General features: G+C 37.6%; 1 protein-coding gene across 1 annotated transcript in view; it reads left to right on the forward strand.

Annotated features, from left to right (window-relative positions):
• The first annotated feature begins 221 nt into the window (after positions 1–221).
• Positions 222–17,083, forward strand: part of MTHFD2L (methylenetetrahydrofolate dehydrogenase (NADP+ dependent) 2 like) — a 139,206-nt gene continuing 122,344 nt past the window's right edge. Inside the window, exon 1 of the mRNA XM_089912055.1 lies at positions 222–538. Coding sequence (XP_089768181.1) covers positions 363–538 — 176 coding nt within the window. The 5' untranslated portion in view covers positions 222–362. The remainder of the gene's footprint in view (positions 539–17,083) is intronic.

The raw sequence follows: 17,083 nt of genomic DNA on the forward strand, positions 1-17,083 counted from the left end.
CTGATTAGACGCTTTCCCTGTGTCCTCGCTATGGGCACATCAGCAGCGTGCCCAGTGGGTGAGAAGCCTAGTCGCCGCTAGGCGACAGCGCAAGCCAACAGTCTCTAGACCCACCTGCCAATACTCTTCCCAGCTTAGGGTTTGCGTCCCGGCCCCGCCCCCTGACGGTCCAGGGGTCCTTCGGCCCCGCCTCCGGCCCTCACTCGGCTCCTGGCCCCACCCGTGCATGGTACCCTCGGGAATCCTCGGCTGGAGGGACTCGCTTTCCCGCCGAGCCCGGTCGGGGCAGAGCCCGGCCTGCAGCTGCGAGGACCGGAGCGGCGGGAGGTGGCGCCTCTGTTCTGGAGCCGGGATTCGCGGCCATGACAGTGTCGGCCCGCGCCTTCTGGCTGCTCCGCGGCCGCCTGGGCCGAGTGTCGGCGTTGGGCCGGAGCGCGGCGTCGCTCTTGGCGGCGCCGGGAACGGCCGGGCGCGCGTTCCGGGGCTTTCGGAGCAGCGGCTTGAGGTACGAGCGCTCCCGGACGCTCGACCTCCTCGGGTCAGGGCGCTCCCGGGTGCGAAGCCGCTGGCTGTGGGAGGGGCGGCGGCCGCTGGCGCGGGCGAGGCCCTAACGCGTGAGGCCGGGGGCTCCGGGCAGCCGTGCGGCGCGGCGGGGCTGGGGGCTAGGCCGGCCTTGGCCCCGAACTTGGCTGCGGGCGGGTAGCGTCGTCCTCAAGTCAGGCAACTTGGACGTGCTCTGCGCTCTCTGGAACTGCAGCAGGTGCGGTTGAGTGACTGAGGAAGACCTTTGAGGCCCAGAGGAGAGCGGCCCTAGAAACACGTGGTCTGCTTGTTTGAAGCATTTGTTTTGGTTTGGGTTATTGTTGTGTTTCGTAAACAAAGGAGTGGGCGATGGCCAGATGGTTTAGTAGTGTTTGAGTTTCTGACTTTCTTTGTTGGTGGTAATACTGAGGTCTTTTCCAGCTCTAAAAATTTTAATGATTTCACAAAATAAGGCATTAATCTTGACTTCTCAGTCTTTTTCTGTATGGCGCTTCTCGAATCTCTGTAGTCTTAGATTGACGTGCTCAGTCTTAGATTCACTGCATCTCTTTGGACCTTGTTGCTGGCTGGCAGATTGTGAGTATGGGTTTAACTGTTCTGCACAAATAGTGCCCAGGACACTTCACCCGTCCGTCATCTACTTGTGGCTACAAACTCAAATCTAAGAAGCTAAAAATATATTCCCTTGACCCAGAGCCAGTGAGTCCAGAAGAGATTCTGTTTTCAGACTTTAAGGGCTTCCAGTAACGTGCTTTCATGTGACCAGAGATTGTGTCTTACTCGTCTTTTTGTATCCCCAATGCCCAGCACTGTACCTGGAAGAAAGTAAAGATCGGCAATGTGGAAACATAGCTACTGCTGTTTTAACTTAAACTGATTAACTCTTCATTGTATATTTGGACCTTAGTCTTGAGTGACTGAAATTTAAAAAAATATTCCCTATCGGGTTTACTTTGGACGAGGTTTCTGTGGACTACTTGTCCTCCACGAGGATATGTGAAAAAATAACAGTGACTCAGAGTTCTGATTGTGGAAGCTCTCATGGTGTCTGAAAAAAGTTGCCAGTTGGTTTGGAATTATCGACTCTACAACCTAGGAAAAGCAGATTCTGTAGAATCCTATTTGTATTACAGGTTTGAAGGAATTATGCACTCTAGTCACCTTTTTTAGATAATTATTTTTGGAATTTCAGTTATTTTACGGCTTCTTTCCAGAGTAAAGGTAACCTTTTACAAATTGTATGACTTGGTTAATTTCCCTTTGTCAGCTGATGTAAATAGACAACCTCATCACCTTATCTTCTCCAAGGACATTGAATGAGAGCCACGACAGTTAAAACCCCAGCATCTTATTGAAGCCACTTGCTACACACATGTGCCACACATACGGATAATTGAGATCTTTTAAAATTGAATTAATGACCTCTATAATTTAAAGTAATTGAGTGCAATAATTTTGGAAAGCTATTTTAATATAAAGAAGTATTGCTTTCAACCCAGCTGCTTTCAGCTCCATTTGATGCAGATTATATCTGTATAAAAATAAATAATACCTTTGATAGGTTTTAATTTTTTCAAGGCAGTACTAATTAGGTTAGGATAGGGTGGTGTTTTTGACATCCTCTTGGCACTGAGTACCATATATGAAGGTGAGGTTGGCTGTAAGGTTGAGAAACACCTGCGGACTGGTGGGTCTCGGGTGGGGAGGAATGCAGACAGTGTGTCGATGCTCATTGGTGTCTCTTTTCTCTTCTAGGACCAGCAGAGAGAAGAGATTCCATGTTCCAGAGGTCGCCACTGTCTGCCTCCCCACTTGTCCCCATCCTCAGTCATCTCTTTTAATATGTAGTGACTCATTAGTTGTCTAGTTCTTCATAGTGAATGTGGTTTAAGTCTGACATCATCCTATTGACTTAAAATTTGAGCCTTAGTGTTATTCTTTCTGAAAAGTGTCTTTGAGTTTGATAAACTCTTTCCACAATGATATTGACTGTTCTCAATTAACAGATTTATTACCAGTTTCTGGTACAGAGCCTTAAATGAAAAATGAAAAAGTATTTTTGATTATTTTTTATACTTTTGGCTAATTAGATACCTGTAGTAATGGAATATATAAATACTTTTTTAGTAGAGAAGTTTCTTTTTAAATAAGCAGAATTTCAAGAAATAATGTTTGACAGAATTTGAAAGTTACAAAACCTTGAGATATCATTTAATATTTATATCTCAATGGTTTCCCTTTAAAATTTGCCGTGAGTTTTTTTTCCCATTTACTCATGAAAACATAGATTTATTAATTGGAAGAAAATATATTTAATGTCAAATAAATAGCCCTTCTATTTGTTGCAGCTTATTGTTTCTTAAAATGAATTACCTAAACAGCCAAAAAGTTACAAATAAAAAGTTCTTGGTGATTAAATTTTCCAATTTTGCCTCACTGTGTGAGGAGTTTACAAATCAAAATGTACTTGGGTTGTAAACATCGCATGAGTCCGGCCCTGTGTTTTTCAGTGTTTTGAGCTGGGCAGCAGTCTGTCCCTTTCGGAGGCAAGGTTAACAGACTTTGTACATTAATGCTGTGCTCAAATCAGATTTGCAGGTGTTCTACAGCGGGGACTTCCCTAAATGCTGCTTTATTGCCTGAACTCATTTTTAGTAACTAAATGGATATCCCAAGCATTTGTTCCATATTTATGCTATTGCTCAGTATTCCAAAAAAAATTAACTTGGCAGATTTCCCCTTTTTTCCCTGTCTATGATTCCTTTCAGCATTTGCAAAATTTTGTGTACTGACCTACAGCTGTTTTTGGAAGCCTCACCTTTTCTTCGTGTCTCACTGCCAATGGCTTTATCATTTTTGCAGCTAGGCCAGCATTTTAAAAGACTAAATTTTTGGAGCTAGTAAGAGATAAGCGGTTTATGTTATTTAAATAATAATGTCTTGTAGAGTGGATAGTTTAATAATTTTAAAAAGACAAATTTTATTTATAAGGCTGTTCATTTTTCTTCAGACTCTCTCCTCTAGTACTTACTCAGTTTCTCTCTCTGCTATATAATTATTTGGTTTAAAGATCCTTTTATCCTCATGTGAAGCTCAAAGGACCCAGACTCCAGTTAGGACCGTTAGTAAAGCTGATTTTCTTTAGCATTATATCAACGAAGATAGAGTTAGTCCCAGTGACTAGCAAAGGCAGTTTCTCAAAGGCATATTTTATTTTGCTGGCAAATATAGTGTGATTTTCCTATCTTAATGCCTTACCTATTCTAATGAAAATGAGATATGATAGTTTTTATTTCTAAGCAGTTCTTTTGTCATTTTAAATTTAGAACTAAAAGTTTCACCATTTAGTGTCTTATATATTAGTTTTATGTCTGTGTCCCAGCTGTTCAGAGATAATGTGTTCTAACGTAATGTCTCCAAAATCAAGTTTTCTGATTAAAATGGATCAATAGATGAACAAAGGAGACTAATACTAATCTCAGATCTTGTTAGTCATGGTTTTAGTAATAATTTAGCAGTTTCTTTAATGACCCATATCTTTGTTTTTCACATGTTTTGAAGTTATATTATCCTTTCATGTTAATACCCTGATGGGATGATAAAAATAGCAGGAAAGAAACCCACCAGATTATCTCCCATGGTTACATACTCTAATGGAATTCAATGGAGCTCAATGAAGATTTTTTAAAATAGTTTGGCTTAGGGGCGATTAAGTTGTGAAAGGATGCTTAAAGACATGGGAGCTTGGGTGAAATCTGAACTGTCAATGATTAATTTAGGATAAATTAATGATTAGTAATAAGTGAGTTTTACTATTAAGAAGTGCAGTTTGGACCAGAAAAACCCCACCTAATTTGTGTATGGAATATAATCCAAACCTAAATTAGTGTCAAAGGAGAACCCAGAGTTGGATAGTATCCAAGAAGGCTTATCCAGCTCTTCCACTTGATATTACGTCATATGCATTTTCTGTGTTGCCATTTTTTTTTTTTTTTTTTGCGGTACGCGGGCCTCTCACTGTTGTGGCCTCTCCCGTTGCGGAGCACAGGCTCCGGACGCGCAGGCTCAGTGGCCATGGCTCATGGGCCCAGCTGCTCCGCGGCATGTGGGATCTTCCCGGACTGGGGCACGAACCCGTGTCCCCTGCATCGGCAGGTGGACTCTCAACCACTGCGCCACCAGGGAAGCCCTTGCCATTGTTTTTGTTAACATTTTATTGACTGCATCATATTAAGTCAAGTGGCCATTAACCTACCTAACCATCTTGCTGTTGTTTACTGTCTAGTCCTTGAAACATGAAATAATTTACTCTCAGATTCAGGTCATGTTCTTGTCAACATCATACCAGCCAGGTTTGTTCACTTAATGATCTGAACTCTACTTGGGTTTCTGTAATTACTTTCATTAAAGAATGTGCCTAGAGCCAAGAGACTATTCAAAGATTTTGTAATTCTAAAGTGAGGGCATATTATAGTTTAAAATATATGTTTCCTCTTCCCACTTCAGCTCTTTATCATTAACTCTGCAATGAATATCATCTTGCCTTTGAATAATCCAGTTGTATTGTTGAAAAATAAATTCTTATTAATATGTAAGGGAACATTAAATAACTTGTCCAAGATAACACAATAAATAAATGGTGAAGACAGGATTTGAATCTGCATGATCTATCCAGTGCTTTACTCTACAAGCAATTTATAATTGTTGACGTATCTCCCTCTTGCTTTTCCTCTTTCTGAAAGCTCTTATTAAATCCTGTAGAACTTTTGTGAATCAAGAAAACTGATTTTGCATATAAATCTTAAAAATTATCTAGTTAGATTTCCTTAATACAGGGTGTCTCTTAGCCTGGGACTTAATGGATAGAATTTAGGGGATCCCTAAACTTAGATGGGAGGTCACTGACCTCTAATAAACTTAGCATTTTCTTCAATGTTGAATGTTGGCCTTAAACCACAGTAATATTAGTAGTACTTATGAGTAGTACTTATGCCAGTGAAAACATAGATATTTTAATAACATTTGGTGCAGAGATCTCAAAACATATACACTCACCACTACTTTGATATTATGGTAGTAATTAGACTTGCCACTAGATCCTTTTATTTAACACTTAAAAAGAAAAGTGATAACAATATTTTAATAAAATTGGTTTCCTTGTAAACCTGTGTATTTTATGTTAAACATTTAAAAAAGATTGTTCTGAGGAGATGTACATCGGATTCAACAGACTGCCCAAGGGTTCTCATGGTACAAACTTTAGCATCTAAGATGTTTTCTCCAAAAATCATGGATATTTAGGTTGCTGCTTATGTTCTAAGTTACAGGTTAGGGTCCTGAAAGAGTTAACTTACAAAATTGAATAACAGAATCACACATCATGAAAAACACTTGCTTTACTTTTTTTGACTTATAAAAGTATAATTTCTGATAAAATTACTTCACGGTGTAAGATAGTATCTAGGATGTGAAATGAAATGTTTTTAAAAGGCCATAAACTTAACATTTCTAAGTATTAATTTACTTTAAAAAAAATTCACTTACTTCGAATAGCTCCCTAGTACTACTGATTGGTTGGTTTTATTCCATATGTAATTTTGCCCTGGTTCCCTTGAGTTTGTTTCATTTCTACTGTATAGTTAATATGAACTCAAAATCTTAAAATTATGCTCTAAGATACAAAGCAATTAAACTATGCTAAGGACTTGCAGAGATATTTGAATTGCTAATGACTGTATTTGGCTTTTTCATCTTTATAGATCATAAAACAGTTTATTGCATCTCTAATTAAAGTTGTGGTTGAAAATGAGATTGAAACATAGATGCAGAAGCAAGATGTGAAGTATACAAATTAAATACACTGTTGATCTTGAGCAGATTTTGTTATTTTACTGTTTTGTGAAGGAGTATTTAGATACACAAGAAAAGTAGTGATTTTTTTCCTCCTGTTTACTACTTTGTTTTAGTTAAACTAAATTAACTTCATTTAATTCTAGGAATTATAAATTTAATTAATTCTTGGAACTGTAGATTCCAGTTGGATGGTTGCAGTTTATTTTCTGGAAGGTAAATAGGTAAATAAGCTCATAGAAACAACACTAAATGTTGATGGCTTTTTAGTTGCATATTACTTCTGGTTCTCTGAATATGTCTCCATCTGTTACTTAACAGAAACTAGGAGAGCCATTTTTACAAATCAGCCAATCAACTATTAGCCAACCATTCCCATTATATAGATGAGGAAATTGCATGCCTTTGAAAGCAGTTACGAGACTTGTCCAACTTCATTATAGCTGCTAAGGGTGAACCAGGGCTGACACTCGGTACTACTGTCTTTGGGTGAGTAATTTGTACTGCATTTGCTGCTCTACGTCTAACTCTCCTCCCTAGCCCCTTCATTATGATTTATTCTTTCCTAATGAAGCCATATTTAGTGCTAGCCCAGAAATGGAGGGGAGAATAAAGTGCTGAAAGGGAGAGCTCCTTGTTCTGCCTTCTTTGGGGGTGACTTGCAACATTTCTGCCTTTGCAAGAGATGTCACCTGAGCAAGTAATGACAGGGTGCATTGTGTGAAAGATATCTAAGGGGTCAAATTGACTTCACTTTTGATGTGTATTAATGGCAATGTCAGTATATAATTTTTTGATGAAACCACATTTTTAAGAGTAGAAAAACCCCATTAAAGTAATGAAAATTACATATTTAGAATATTTATTGACTTATATTAGTCGACCTATAAGAGTTCTATTGAAAACTATTTTCAAATTAACATTTTAAAATATAATTTATACCCTTATACATTAAAACAATTTAAAATTTTAATATTAATTTTATATTAACACATTTACATTTTTATGTTAATTATGTGACTGTTAACTTTTAACATATGACACATTCTTGGTACATATACATACAGTTGACCCTTGAACAATGCAGGGGTTCGGGATGCTGACCCTCCAGAGAGTTAAAAATCTTCACAGGTGGCCCTCTGTATTTGCAGTTCTGCCTTCTCAGTTTCAACCAACTGAGAATCGTGTTGTACTACGGTACCTAGTTAATAAGAAAAATCTATGTATAAGTGGACCCATACTGTTCAAACCCATGTTGTTCAAGGGCAACTGAACTTGAATCAGTTTCTTAGCCATATCTTCATTTAATGCCTTGATACTGATAATTTTCTGGAAAAAAACCCAAACTTATGCTTAATTTAAAAATTAAATTTGCTGTGTTTTCTTATAAGTTGCAAATTACTCTTTTCTTTAGACAGTAGTATTTTTAGTTTTAAAAATACTTTCTCTACAGATGCTAAAGCACCTGGTAAACTCAGAGCAAACTCTTCTAAATTGAACATAGTCTCAGTTCTAGTTTTTTTCATGAAGATGTTTCAGCCTAAATATTTTCACAAGTGCTATTTTCATGTCTCATTTCAAAGGACCTTTCTTTGACAAATATTTAAGATAAAAGTCATCAAATAAGTTGTATCTATTTATGATTTTAAAAATATTTTGCCATATTTAGATGCAGTAAAATGATAGGTCTTCTCAATTATGTTCCATTACATTACAAAATATAAATTTATTCAGTGAAAAATAGGAGAGTCATCAAAAGTTCTTCCCACAAATTGGGATATTTTAAATTGGGATTATAGATGTATTTGTTTACTAAGTCTGTCATAAAGTACCACAAACTAGATGGCTTTGTGAAGGAGGGGATACTCCCCTTTTTTTCCTCTTAGTTCTTTTAGCTGGCAATTAAAATGACATAAGCAGATTAACCAGAGAAAACCAAATTTATTAAGTACATAAGGGAATTCACATAAACATGAAGAATTCCAAAGATAGTAAGCAAGATGAGGTATATATTTTATTCTGGACTAAGGAAAAGAAGGTTAGGGTCTGGGACTTTAAGGTAATTCACAGGAAGATGAAAAGAGTTAATGTTCGGTGAACAAACGTTTGCTGGATCATCTAGAGACAGTGGGACTCAGAGAGGACTTTGATCAAAAACAGGCCTTGCTAGGTTCCTGCTTGTCTACCACACGTAGTTCATACTTTAGAATGGTTATCTGTTGTGATAGCTCCTTCCTGGAACCAGCCTTCTATCTTAAGTTCTTTTGGGCATTTAGGGGGAAGTTCAGAGGTTTCTTCTGGAGTGCATTAGGCCTTGGTTATTTTCAGCTGGAAATAATCTGCATGCCAGAGTGGCACAACTTGGGACAGCTTGCCCTGAACCCCATCAGTTTAATTAATTAATTAATTAAATTTATTTTTTGGCTGCATTGGGTCTTCGTTGCTGTGTGCGGGCTTTCTCTGGTTGCTATGAGTGGGGGCTACTCTTCGTTGCGGTGCGTGGGCTTCTCATTGCAGTGGCTTCTCTTGTGGAGCACGGGCTCTAGGCACTGCGGGCTCAGTAGTTGTGGCTCGCGACCCCATCAGTTTAAAGCAACAGAAACTTATCCTCACACCCGTGGAGGCTAGAAGTCTGAAATCAAGGAATCTGCAGAGCCATGCTCTCCTAGCGTCTTGTTGCTGGCAATCCTTGGTTTTCCTTCACTTATAGCTGTGTAACCCCAACTCTGCCTCTGTGGTCATATGGCCATCTTGCCTCTGTGTCTTCACGTGGAGTTCTGTCTTCTCTTCTTCTAAGGACAGCAGTCATATTGGATTTATGGTCCACTCCACTCCAGTATGACTTTATCTACATCATAATTACATCAGCAAATACCTTATTTCCAAATAAGGTCACAGCCACAGGTACCAGGGATTAGGATTTGAACATATCTTTTTGGGGACACAATTCAACCCACAGCAATAGAACTTCAAAATTGCTTGTATATTGTTTGAGGCATCATTGTTTAATTAGCTCAGTACTTCCCTTGCTTTTGAAGGGGTACATTTCTGTTTGTAAGCTTTGGTTTCGGTATTTGCAATTCACTAAAAGTTTCAAATCTGAAGCCCCCACCCCCCGCCATGTCTTGGCCTATTTTTTGAATATGTTAACAATTTCCAGTAGAGTTTGAAAAAAATGCAACACTTTTAGGTCTTTTTGGCTCATTTACAAAATAGATTTTTAAACACTTATTTCTAAAATCTGATGTAGGCAATGAAGAGAGAGTACATTCAAGTTTTTGTATTCAATATAAACTTCACAATAGCTTTGTAATTTAGTTACAATAAGTGAGTTTATGTGTACAATATTTTTTAATTTATCAATTTATACTTTAGTTGGTAGATTATAGCTCGTTTGCATACAATTATGGATATCTTGCTCCATGACCAGTTTCAAGCACATATGCTTCATAGGTTTCTTTATATTGAAAGTAGCTGACCACCTATCAAGAATACTAGAGTGTGGGGCTTCCGTGGTGGCGCAGTGGTTGGGAGTCCGCCTGCCGATGCAGGGGACGCGGGTTCGTGCCCCGGTCCGGGAGGATCCCGCATGCCGCGGGGCGGCTGGGCCTGTGGGCCATGGCCGCTCAGCCTGCACGTCCGGAGCCTGTGCTCCGCGACGGGAGAGGCCGCAACGGTGAGAGGCCCGCGTACCGCAAAAAAAAAAAAAAAAAGAATACTAGAGTGGGGATTCCTGCTTTGAGAATGATGGGGGCATAAATCAGTGGTTCTTAACTGAGGCTTGAGGCTTGGCAGAACCACTTTTTAGATCTTTTTGTTAAACCCTGTGAGATTTTTAGATCTAGCCTGTAGAGAGCCTCAAAAAGTTCCTGGCAGTTCCTTAGCCAGTCTGTCTCAGCAACTGTGAGTACTGTTGTGTTCTGTAAAAGAAATTTTGTCAGAGATGAAGGTTTTCTTAAGAGACAAAAGTACAAACTCTAGAGGCAAAGATGGTTTTCACATTAGAATTAAGAACTTTTCATCAAAAGTAACCATATAATAAGTGAAAACACAAGCCACATACAGGTGATACTTGATACATAGGTATACTTGATACAAGATTAGTGTTCAGAATGCATAAATAACTACTAAGAATTAGGCACAAGTTAATAATCCATTAGAAAAATGGTCAATGAAGAGGAAAAGGCATCCCATAGAAGAGGAACTCCAAATGGCCAATAAGCCTATAAGACGTCCAACCTCTAGTAATTAGGGAAATGCATAGTAAAACCACAACAAAATGACGTTTAGCTAATTGGTTAATTTAAAAACTTTGACAATATCAAGGAAGTAGTGCAATAGAAATTCTTAAACACTACTGGTGGACTTATAAATTAGTGCAACCACTTTGGAAACAGGTTGGCATAAATTAAACACACATAAATGTATCTTATAGCAATTCCATCCCTGGGTGTAAACCTTAGAGAAATATTATAATATTGCATGTTATTTTATATTTATATCATATGTAAATGTGATATATATCATATATATCATCTATATTATACATTATCATATATAGTATACATATGTATATTATTATATTACATTATATTATAAATGTATATTATTATATTTTTAATATTTATAGATATAAACATTAGGTTAAATGATAAAAGAAAGGAATGGAAAGGAAAGCAATGCAATTATAAACCCAAATTTCAGGATTGTGTTTAACTCTATGGGAGAGGATCAGATTTTGGTAGAGGAGGGTTACAAAGACAATTTCAATGACAATGGTAATATCTTTCTTAAACTGGGTGGTAAGTTTGTTAATTTTACTATTATTTTTTCTTTTCATGTGTTTTATAGATATTTTGCATCTACTCACTTTTAATATAATTCAAGATCTGTTTTGATAGCACTTTAAAATATTCTAAGATAGAAAGACAAATATCCAGAATACTAACCTATCTCACCATTTTATTTTATTTATATTTCTTTTTAATCTTTAGCCATATGCATGCACATTTTAAGTTAGTTATGTACCTACAATTTTTCATTTAATTTCCTCACTTAATTTTATGCAATGAGCATTTTCACATATTGCTGTTTTTATAATTATTATTTTCAGTGGCTGCATAGTAACTCCAACAAATTATAATACAATAAACAGTTTAACTCCGATAATTCCACAAATATTTGATAAACACAATGTGCAAAATACTCTTAGGTATTAAGGATGTCATTGTAAATATAAGCTTCCTGTCCTACACAGCTTAGAGTATAGTGGGGGAGACAGTAATTTTAACAAGGCCTTAAGATACTACATGAGGGTAAAAGCTGGGTGCTGTGGGCACTCATATAAGAGGCAGATCCCCAGGTTGAAGGGGTCAGAGAACATTTCCCAGAGTCCTTTCCAAGCTGAGACTTGAGGACTGTGTGGGAGTGAAGGAGGAACAGATTTGGTAGGGATGTTAGAGAAGTGAGAAGGAGGATGAAGAGTGTTTCAGATCGAGGGAATAGTGTATGTGAAGGCCCAGAAGTGAGAACCAGAAGTGAGCACAGGTGATAAATTTAAATGCAGCTATGTGTAGTGTGGGACTTGGTGAGCACAGGGAAGCTAAAGAAAGCTCATGCAGGGGCGTGTAAGCTACAGGATGTTTGGATTTGAGTTAAAACTTCCTTTCTTTAGTTTTTCATGTCAAAAATTTGGGAGTCATATTTGATTTCTTTTTCTCACACCCTATACCCAATCTCAGTAAATTCCAGTGGCTCCACCCTCCATATAGATTCAGAATCAGACTACTTAGCATCTCCACTGCTACCCCCCTTGCCCAAGCCACCCTCATCTCTTGCCTGGGATACCACACTAGCCTCTTAACTGGTGTCCCCACTTGCCCCTTCCTCCCATAGTCTCTCCTCCACATTTTAACCAGTTATCACTGAATAATGAAAATCAGGTCAAAATTTCTAAATGGCTTTCTTTCTCGTAATAAAAGCCAACGTCCTTCTGAATGCCTGTAGGACCCTATGTGATCTGATGTCACACTACTACTCTGACTTTATGTCCTGTTCTGGTCCATTTGTTCTTTCTACTGTAGCCACTGGCCTTTCTATTCATCAAACATACCAGGCACATTCTTGCCTAACGTTCTTTGTACTTGCGGTGTATTTTCCTTAGCCTAAATTCTTTTCTCCAGATAACCACATAACATATTCCTTCATTTCCTTCATTTATGCTCAGATGTTACTCGATTAATCAGAGAAGTGACATCTTAACCAACCTATGTAAAATGGTAACTCTGGCCTCCAGATGTGCCTTTTTTTTTCCATGTTTCACACATGATATGTTAAATATCATAGAATACTGCCTGGCACATAGATGGTTTTCAATATGTATGTATTAAATTAATAAAAACTGGACATGTAGTGCAGTTTTAACAAGGGAACTGATATGATTCCATTTGGAAAATCACTCTGGCTGCAGTGTGGAAAATGGACTGGCAGAGATCGAGACTTGAGCCAGGCTGAATTCTTAGGAGTTGTGTGCTTCTGTGGCTGAACATTTGAGTGGTTGCTGATATGTAACATTTTTCAACAATATGCATGTTGAGAAAAACCTCATTTCTTTATTCACTGAAGTCTATATGAGCTATTAGTGTGTGTGTTTACCATTTCTTCCAGCATATGGACTGATACAGGCATTCTCCCACTGGACCTCCACTAAGTCTGGGTTGCTTCATTTATCCTTATATTGTGTCTCCCATAGAGCCGGGCTTGCTGAGGCTCTGCAGTGACTGAGGGAATCAGTGGGATGGGCCAGCTGCTGCTGAAAATGCTTTAAGTCCCTATTCATAATTGGGTGGCAGTCTTTTGGGTGTTTACCCATAAATACCAACTAGGCCAGGCCATATCATGTCAGCTATAATTAGCAAGCTGAATTAGCACATCGGTACTATAATGTAAAGTAAGCCCTGTCACCTCAGACCCCAACAAAAAATGTGCAGTCAGGTTTAATCTGTAGGTGCATTGTCTTTTTGGAAGTCAGGGATCAGTTTATGCCATTGTCGTCTGACGTTCTCAGGGTCACACAGCTTATAGTGTCTAGGCCATAATAATCCTGGATTATGTTCAGTTGTTGCCAGTTTCACACTAACCTATGACTAAATCATTGTGTTTAACAGAGGATCAGCTAATAAAACATGTAAGCAGCTGCATTACTATTCATATGCTATAGAATGCAACATGGAGCTCAGATGGTTTTATATTTTAGAATACAAATGTATGTTCTTGACTATAAGAGTGACTTCTAGTCTATTAGCAGATAAACTTGCTTCTATAGCAGAGTATTTTACCTATCTGAATATTGCTGACACAATTTAATTTTTGGAAAGTATTTTTTTTTTTTTACTACCTGAAATTGTTTGCCATATCTGCAGCCCTTAGTACTTGTTAACATAGGAGGTCCTTGTTTTCTTAGTATTAAAAGTCCACTTAAATGAATGAATCACAAATGAGCAACAGGAATTCAAAGTAGATAGTGAAAACAGTTCATTATTTAATCCTGAAAAATAAAATTTAAACTCAAAAGTGAATGTATTTTATCTTAACTTGATTTAGTCTAATAATTATGTACTAATTATTAGAAGGTACAAAGACACAAATTACAAAAGCTCACTCAAGAAATGCTAGGTAACCTGAAGAGCCCTCTTTGTATTAAAAAAATTAAATTTGGAGTTTTAAACCTCACCACAAAGAAAGCTCCAGGACCAGATGGCTTCACAAGTGAATTCTACAAACATTTAAGGAAGAAATAATACCGATTCTATACAAACTCTTCTGGAAATGTGAAGAGGATGGAATACTTCCTAACTCATTCTATGAGGGCAGTAACCATATACCAAAAGCATACAAAGACAGTACAAGGAAAGAAAACTACAAATATCTGCTATGTATATAGCTGCAAAATTTTTTAAAAAATTGATGAAATCCACAATATCTGGAAAGGATATGTGGGAGGTTTATCCCAGGAATGCAAGGTTGGTTTAACATTTGAAAATTAATGTTATTTACCATATTAAGAGTCTAAAACCAAAAAAACCATTTGATCATATGATCATCTCAATTGACACAGAAAAAGCATTCAGCAGTATCCTGATATAAAGTCTCTTCAAACTAAGATAGAACTAAGCCATAAAACTAAATGCATAACCTAAACCCATAAAACTTCTAGAAGGAAACATGGGAGAAAACCTTTGTTACCTTGAGTTAAGCAAATATTTCTTACGCACAATACCACAAGCATGATCCATAAATGGAAAATTGATTAAAATACATCAAAATTGAGAACTTATCACACAAAGACACAGTTAAGAGAATGAAAAGGTAAAGCATAGACTTGGAGAAAGTATTTCAAATTATATATCTGATAAAGGACTTGAATCTAGGATATATGAAGAACTCTCAAAACTCAATAAGGAAAAGACCTATTAAACAAAGGGCAAAAAATTAAATTACACAATTCACCAAAGAAGATAGGCATATGAAAAAAATATGCACATAAAAAAAATGCTCAACATCATCATTCATTAGGGGAATGCAAATTAAAAGCACAGTCAGATACTATCATATATCCACTAGAATATCTAAAATTTAAAAGACCGACCATATCAAGGGATAGCAAGTATGTGGAACAACTGGAACTCACATATACTTCTTGCAGAAATGTAGAATGGTACAACCAGTTTGGAAAGCGGATTGACAGTTTCTTACACATTTAAACATATACCATATGATCCAGCCATTCTAGTCCTAGATATTTGCTCGAGACATGAAAGTATATGTGCATACAGTGACTTGTACATGAATGATTGTAGCAGCTTTATTTGTCATGACTAAAAACTGGAAACAACACATGTATATCCATCAACAATTAAATGGATATACACAATTTGATATATCCTTACAATGGAAAACTCAGCAATAAAAGGAGATGCACTATTGATACATACAACAGCATGAATGAATTTTAATTATGCTAAGTGAAAGTAGCTAGATGAGAAGGAGCATGTAGTGCGTGATTCCATTTTTATAAAACTCGTGATAATACCAACTAATATATAGTGACAGAAAGCAGACCAATTTGTCTGGAGGCATGGCAGGGACAGATAGAATGGTGAGATTACAAAGGGTTACCAGGAAACTTCTGAGGGGGATGGATATTTTCATTTTCTTGATTGTGGTGATGGTTTCTCAGATATACACATATACTAAAACGTCAAACTTTTCGCTTTAAATATATGCAGTTTATTGTATATCAATTATACTGTAATAAAACTATTACAAAATTAAGACAGTGGAGCAAGATTGATACACTGCATTTACCATGACCTTCCATGTCTTGAAAGTGGAAAGTAGACAAAATTAGAATCAAAAGTAGAGTTTACTTATAATTGTATTATCTAACCAATGTGTATTTGCTCAGTTAATTGTTTACCCATGGTTATGATTATTATTGAAATATACTTTTGTGTTGAACTGAAGAAGTGGTTTTCAAACACGATCATGCGCAAGAATACCTGTGGGGACCCGTTAGATGTGCAGATTCCCAGGCTCTCTCCCCTCTCCCAGGGATTCCAAATCATGGGTGTGGTCTTGGGGTCTAGGAATATGCAAGTTCAGTAAGGTTCCCAGGCAATTTTGACGTATGTATCCATAGACCATATTTCAGAATCACTTCTTAGCAGAACATTGTTTACATCAGAATTGTTTGAATCTGGATGAACTCTGTGGACCACTGGTGCCAGGTTGATATGGAATATTCTTGATCTGGTCTATGTAAGTGTACATCAACCTATTAGAGAGGGGGGTTGACTTATTTGGAAGGGGCAGCAAGTTTGCATTTTGTTTGTGCTGGCTGATATTCATGATAACTGCTCTCACCAGAACATAGAAAATGTACAGGTGCTTGAAAAAATTAAGTTGCTATAAGGTTTTTCTTTCCTCCTTTTCTTCTCCTTCACAATATTCATTGACCTGCTTTTGATATTTTGTGTAATATTCATGTGCTATAGATCATGCTTTCACCAGGCCTTTCAATAGTGAAAGGACAGGGGCCCCAGGAAGAAGGAACCATCTTTTACTTTATCAGGTACCTTTAAAAACTAAACATGCAGTAGGAGCAACATTAATTCACCGCTTTTAAGTTTGAGATCATGGAGAGCAGGAAAACCTTCCCATAAGGCATTTTTTGTGCCTTTCCAGAGATAGATTTATGTCATCTATCAAAGTATAGTACTTCTTACCTACTTAAGCACTTAAAAACTGCCAGGAAGTAATGTTTTGTGCAGTTTTTCTATTAGAAATGATGCCATGGTGTGGGTGTTTGGGTAGGGGGGCAACTGAGCCTTACTTACTGGCCTGGTCCCCACAGTAATCAATGACGAGCATGGCAAGACTGGCAGCTGTCATCACAGTTGTCCTTGTCCTGGACCTGAGGGATAAAATGTGTCCTTTAGTAAGTGAGAAGAGTTGTGTAGTACGGAGCTCATGACTTCAGGGTCTTGTACAGGATATTCTATTAAGAGTGAACTGACTTTGCCTTTGGGTCAAAAGGCTATGGGGCCACGTATATACACCATGGCCTGGAGCTTTGAAGATGGGTGCTAGTTTTAACTAGACTGTGCTGATCTGTCTCTTCTGAAAAAAA

This window comes from Delphinapterus leucas, chromosome 5 (assembly GCF_059928025.1).
Source record: "Delphinapterus leucas isolate spDelLeu-1000000601 "Yukka" chromosome 5, BTC_Dleu_Yukka2, whole genome shotgun sequence".
NCBI lineage: Eukaryota > Metazoa > Chordata > Mammalia > Artiodactyla > Monodontidae > Delphinapterus > Delphinapterus leucas.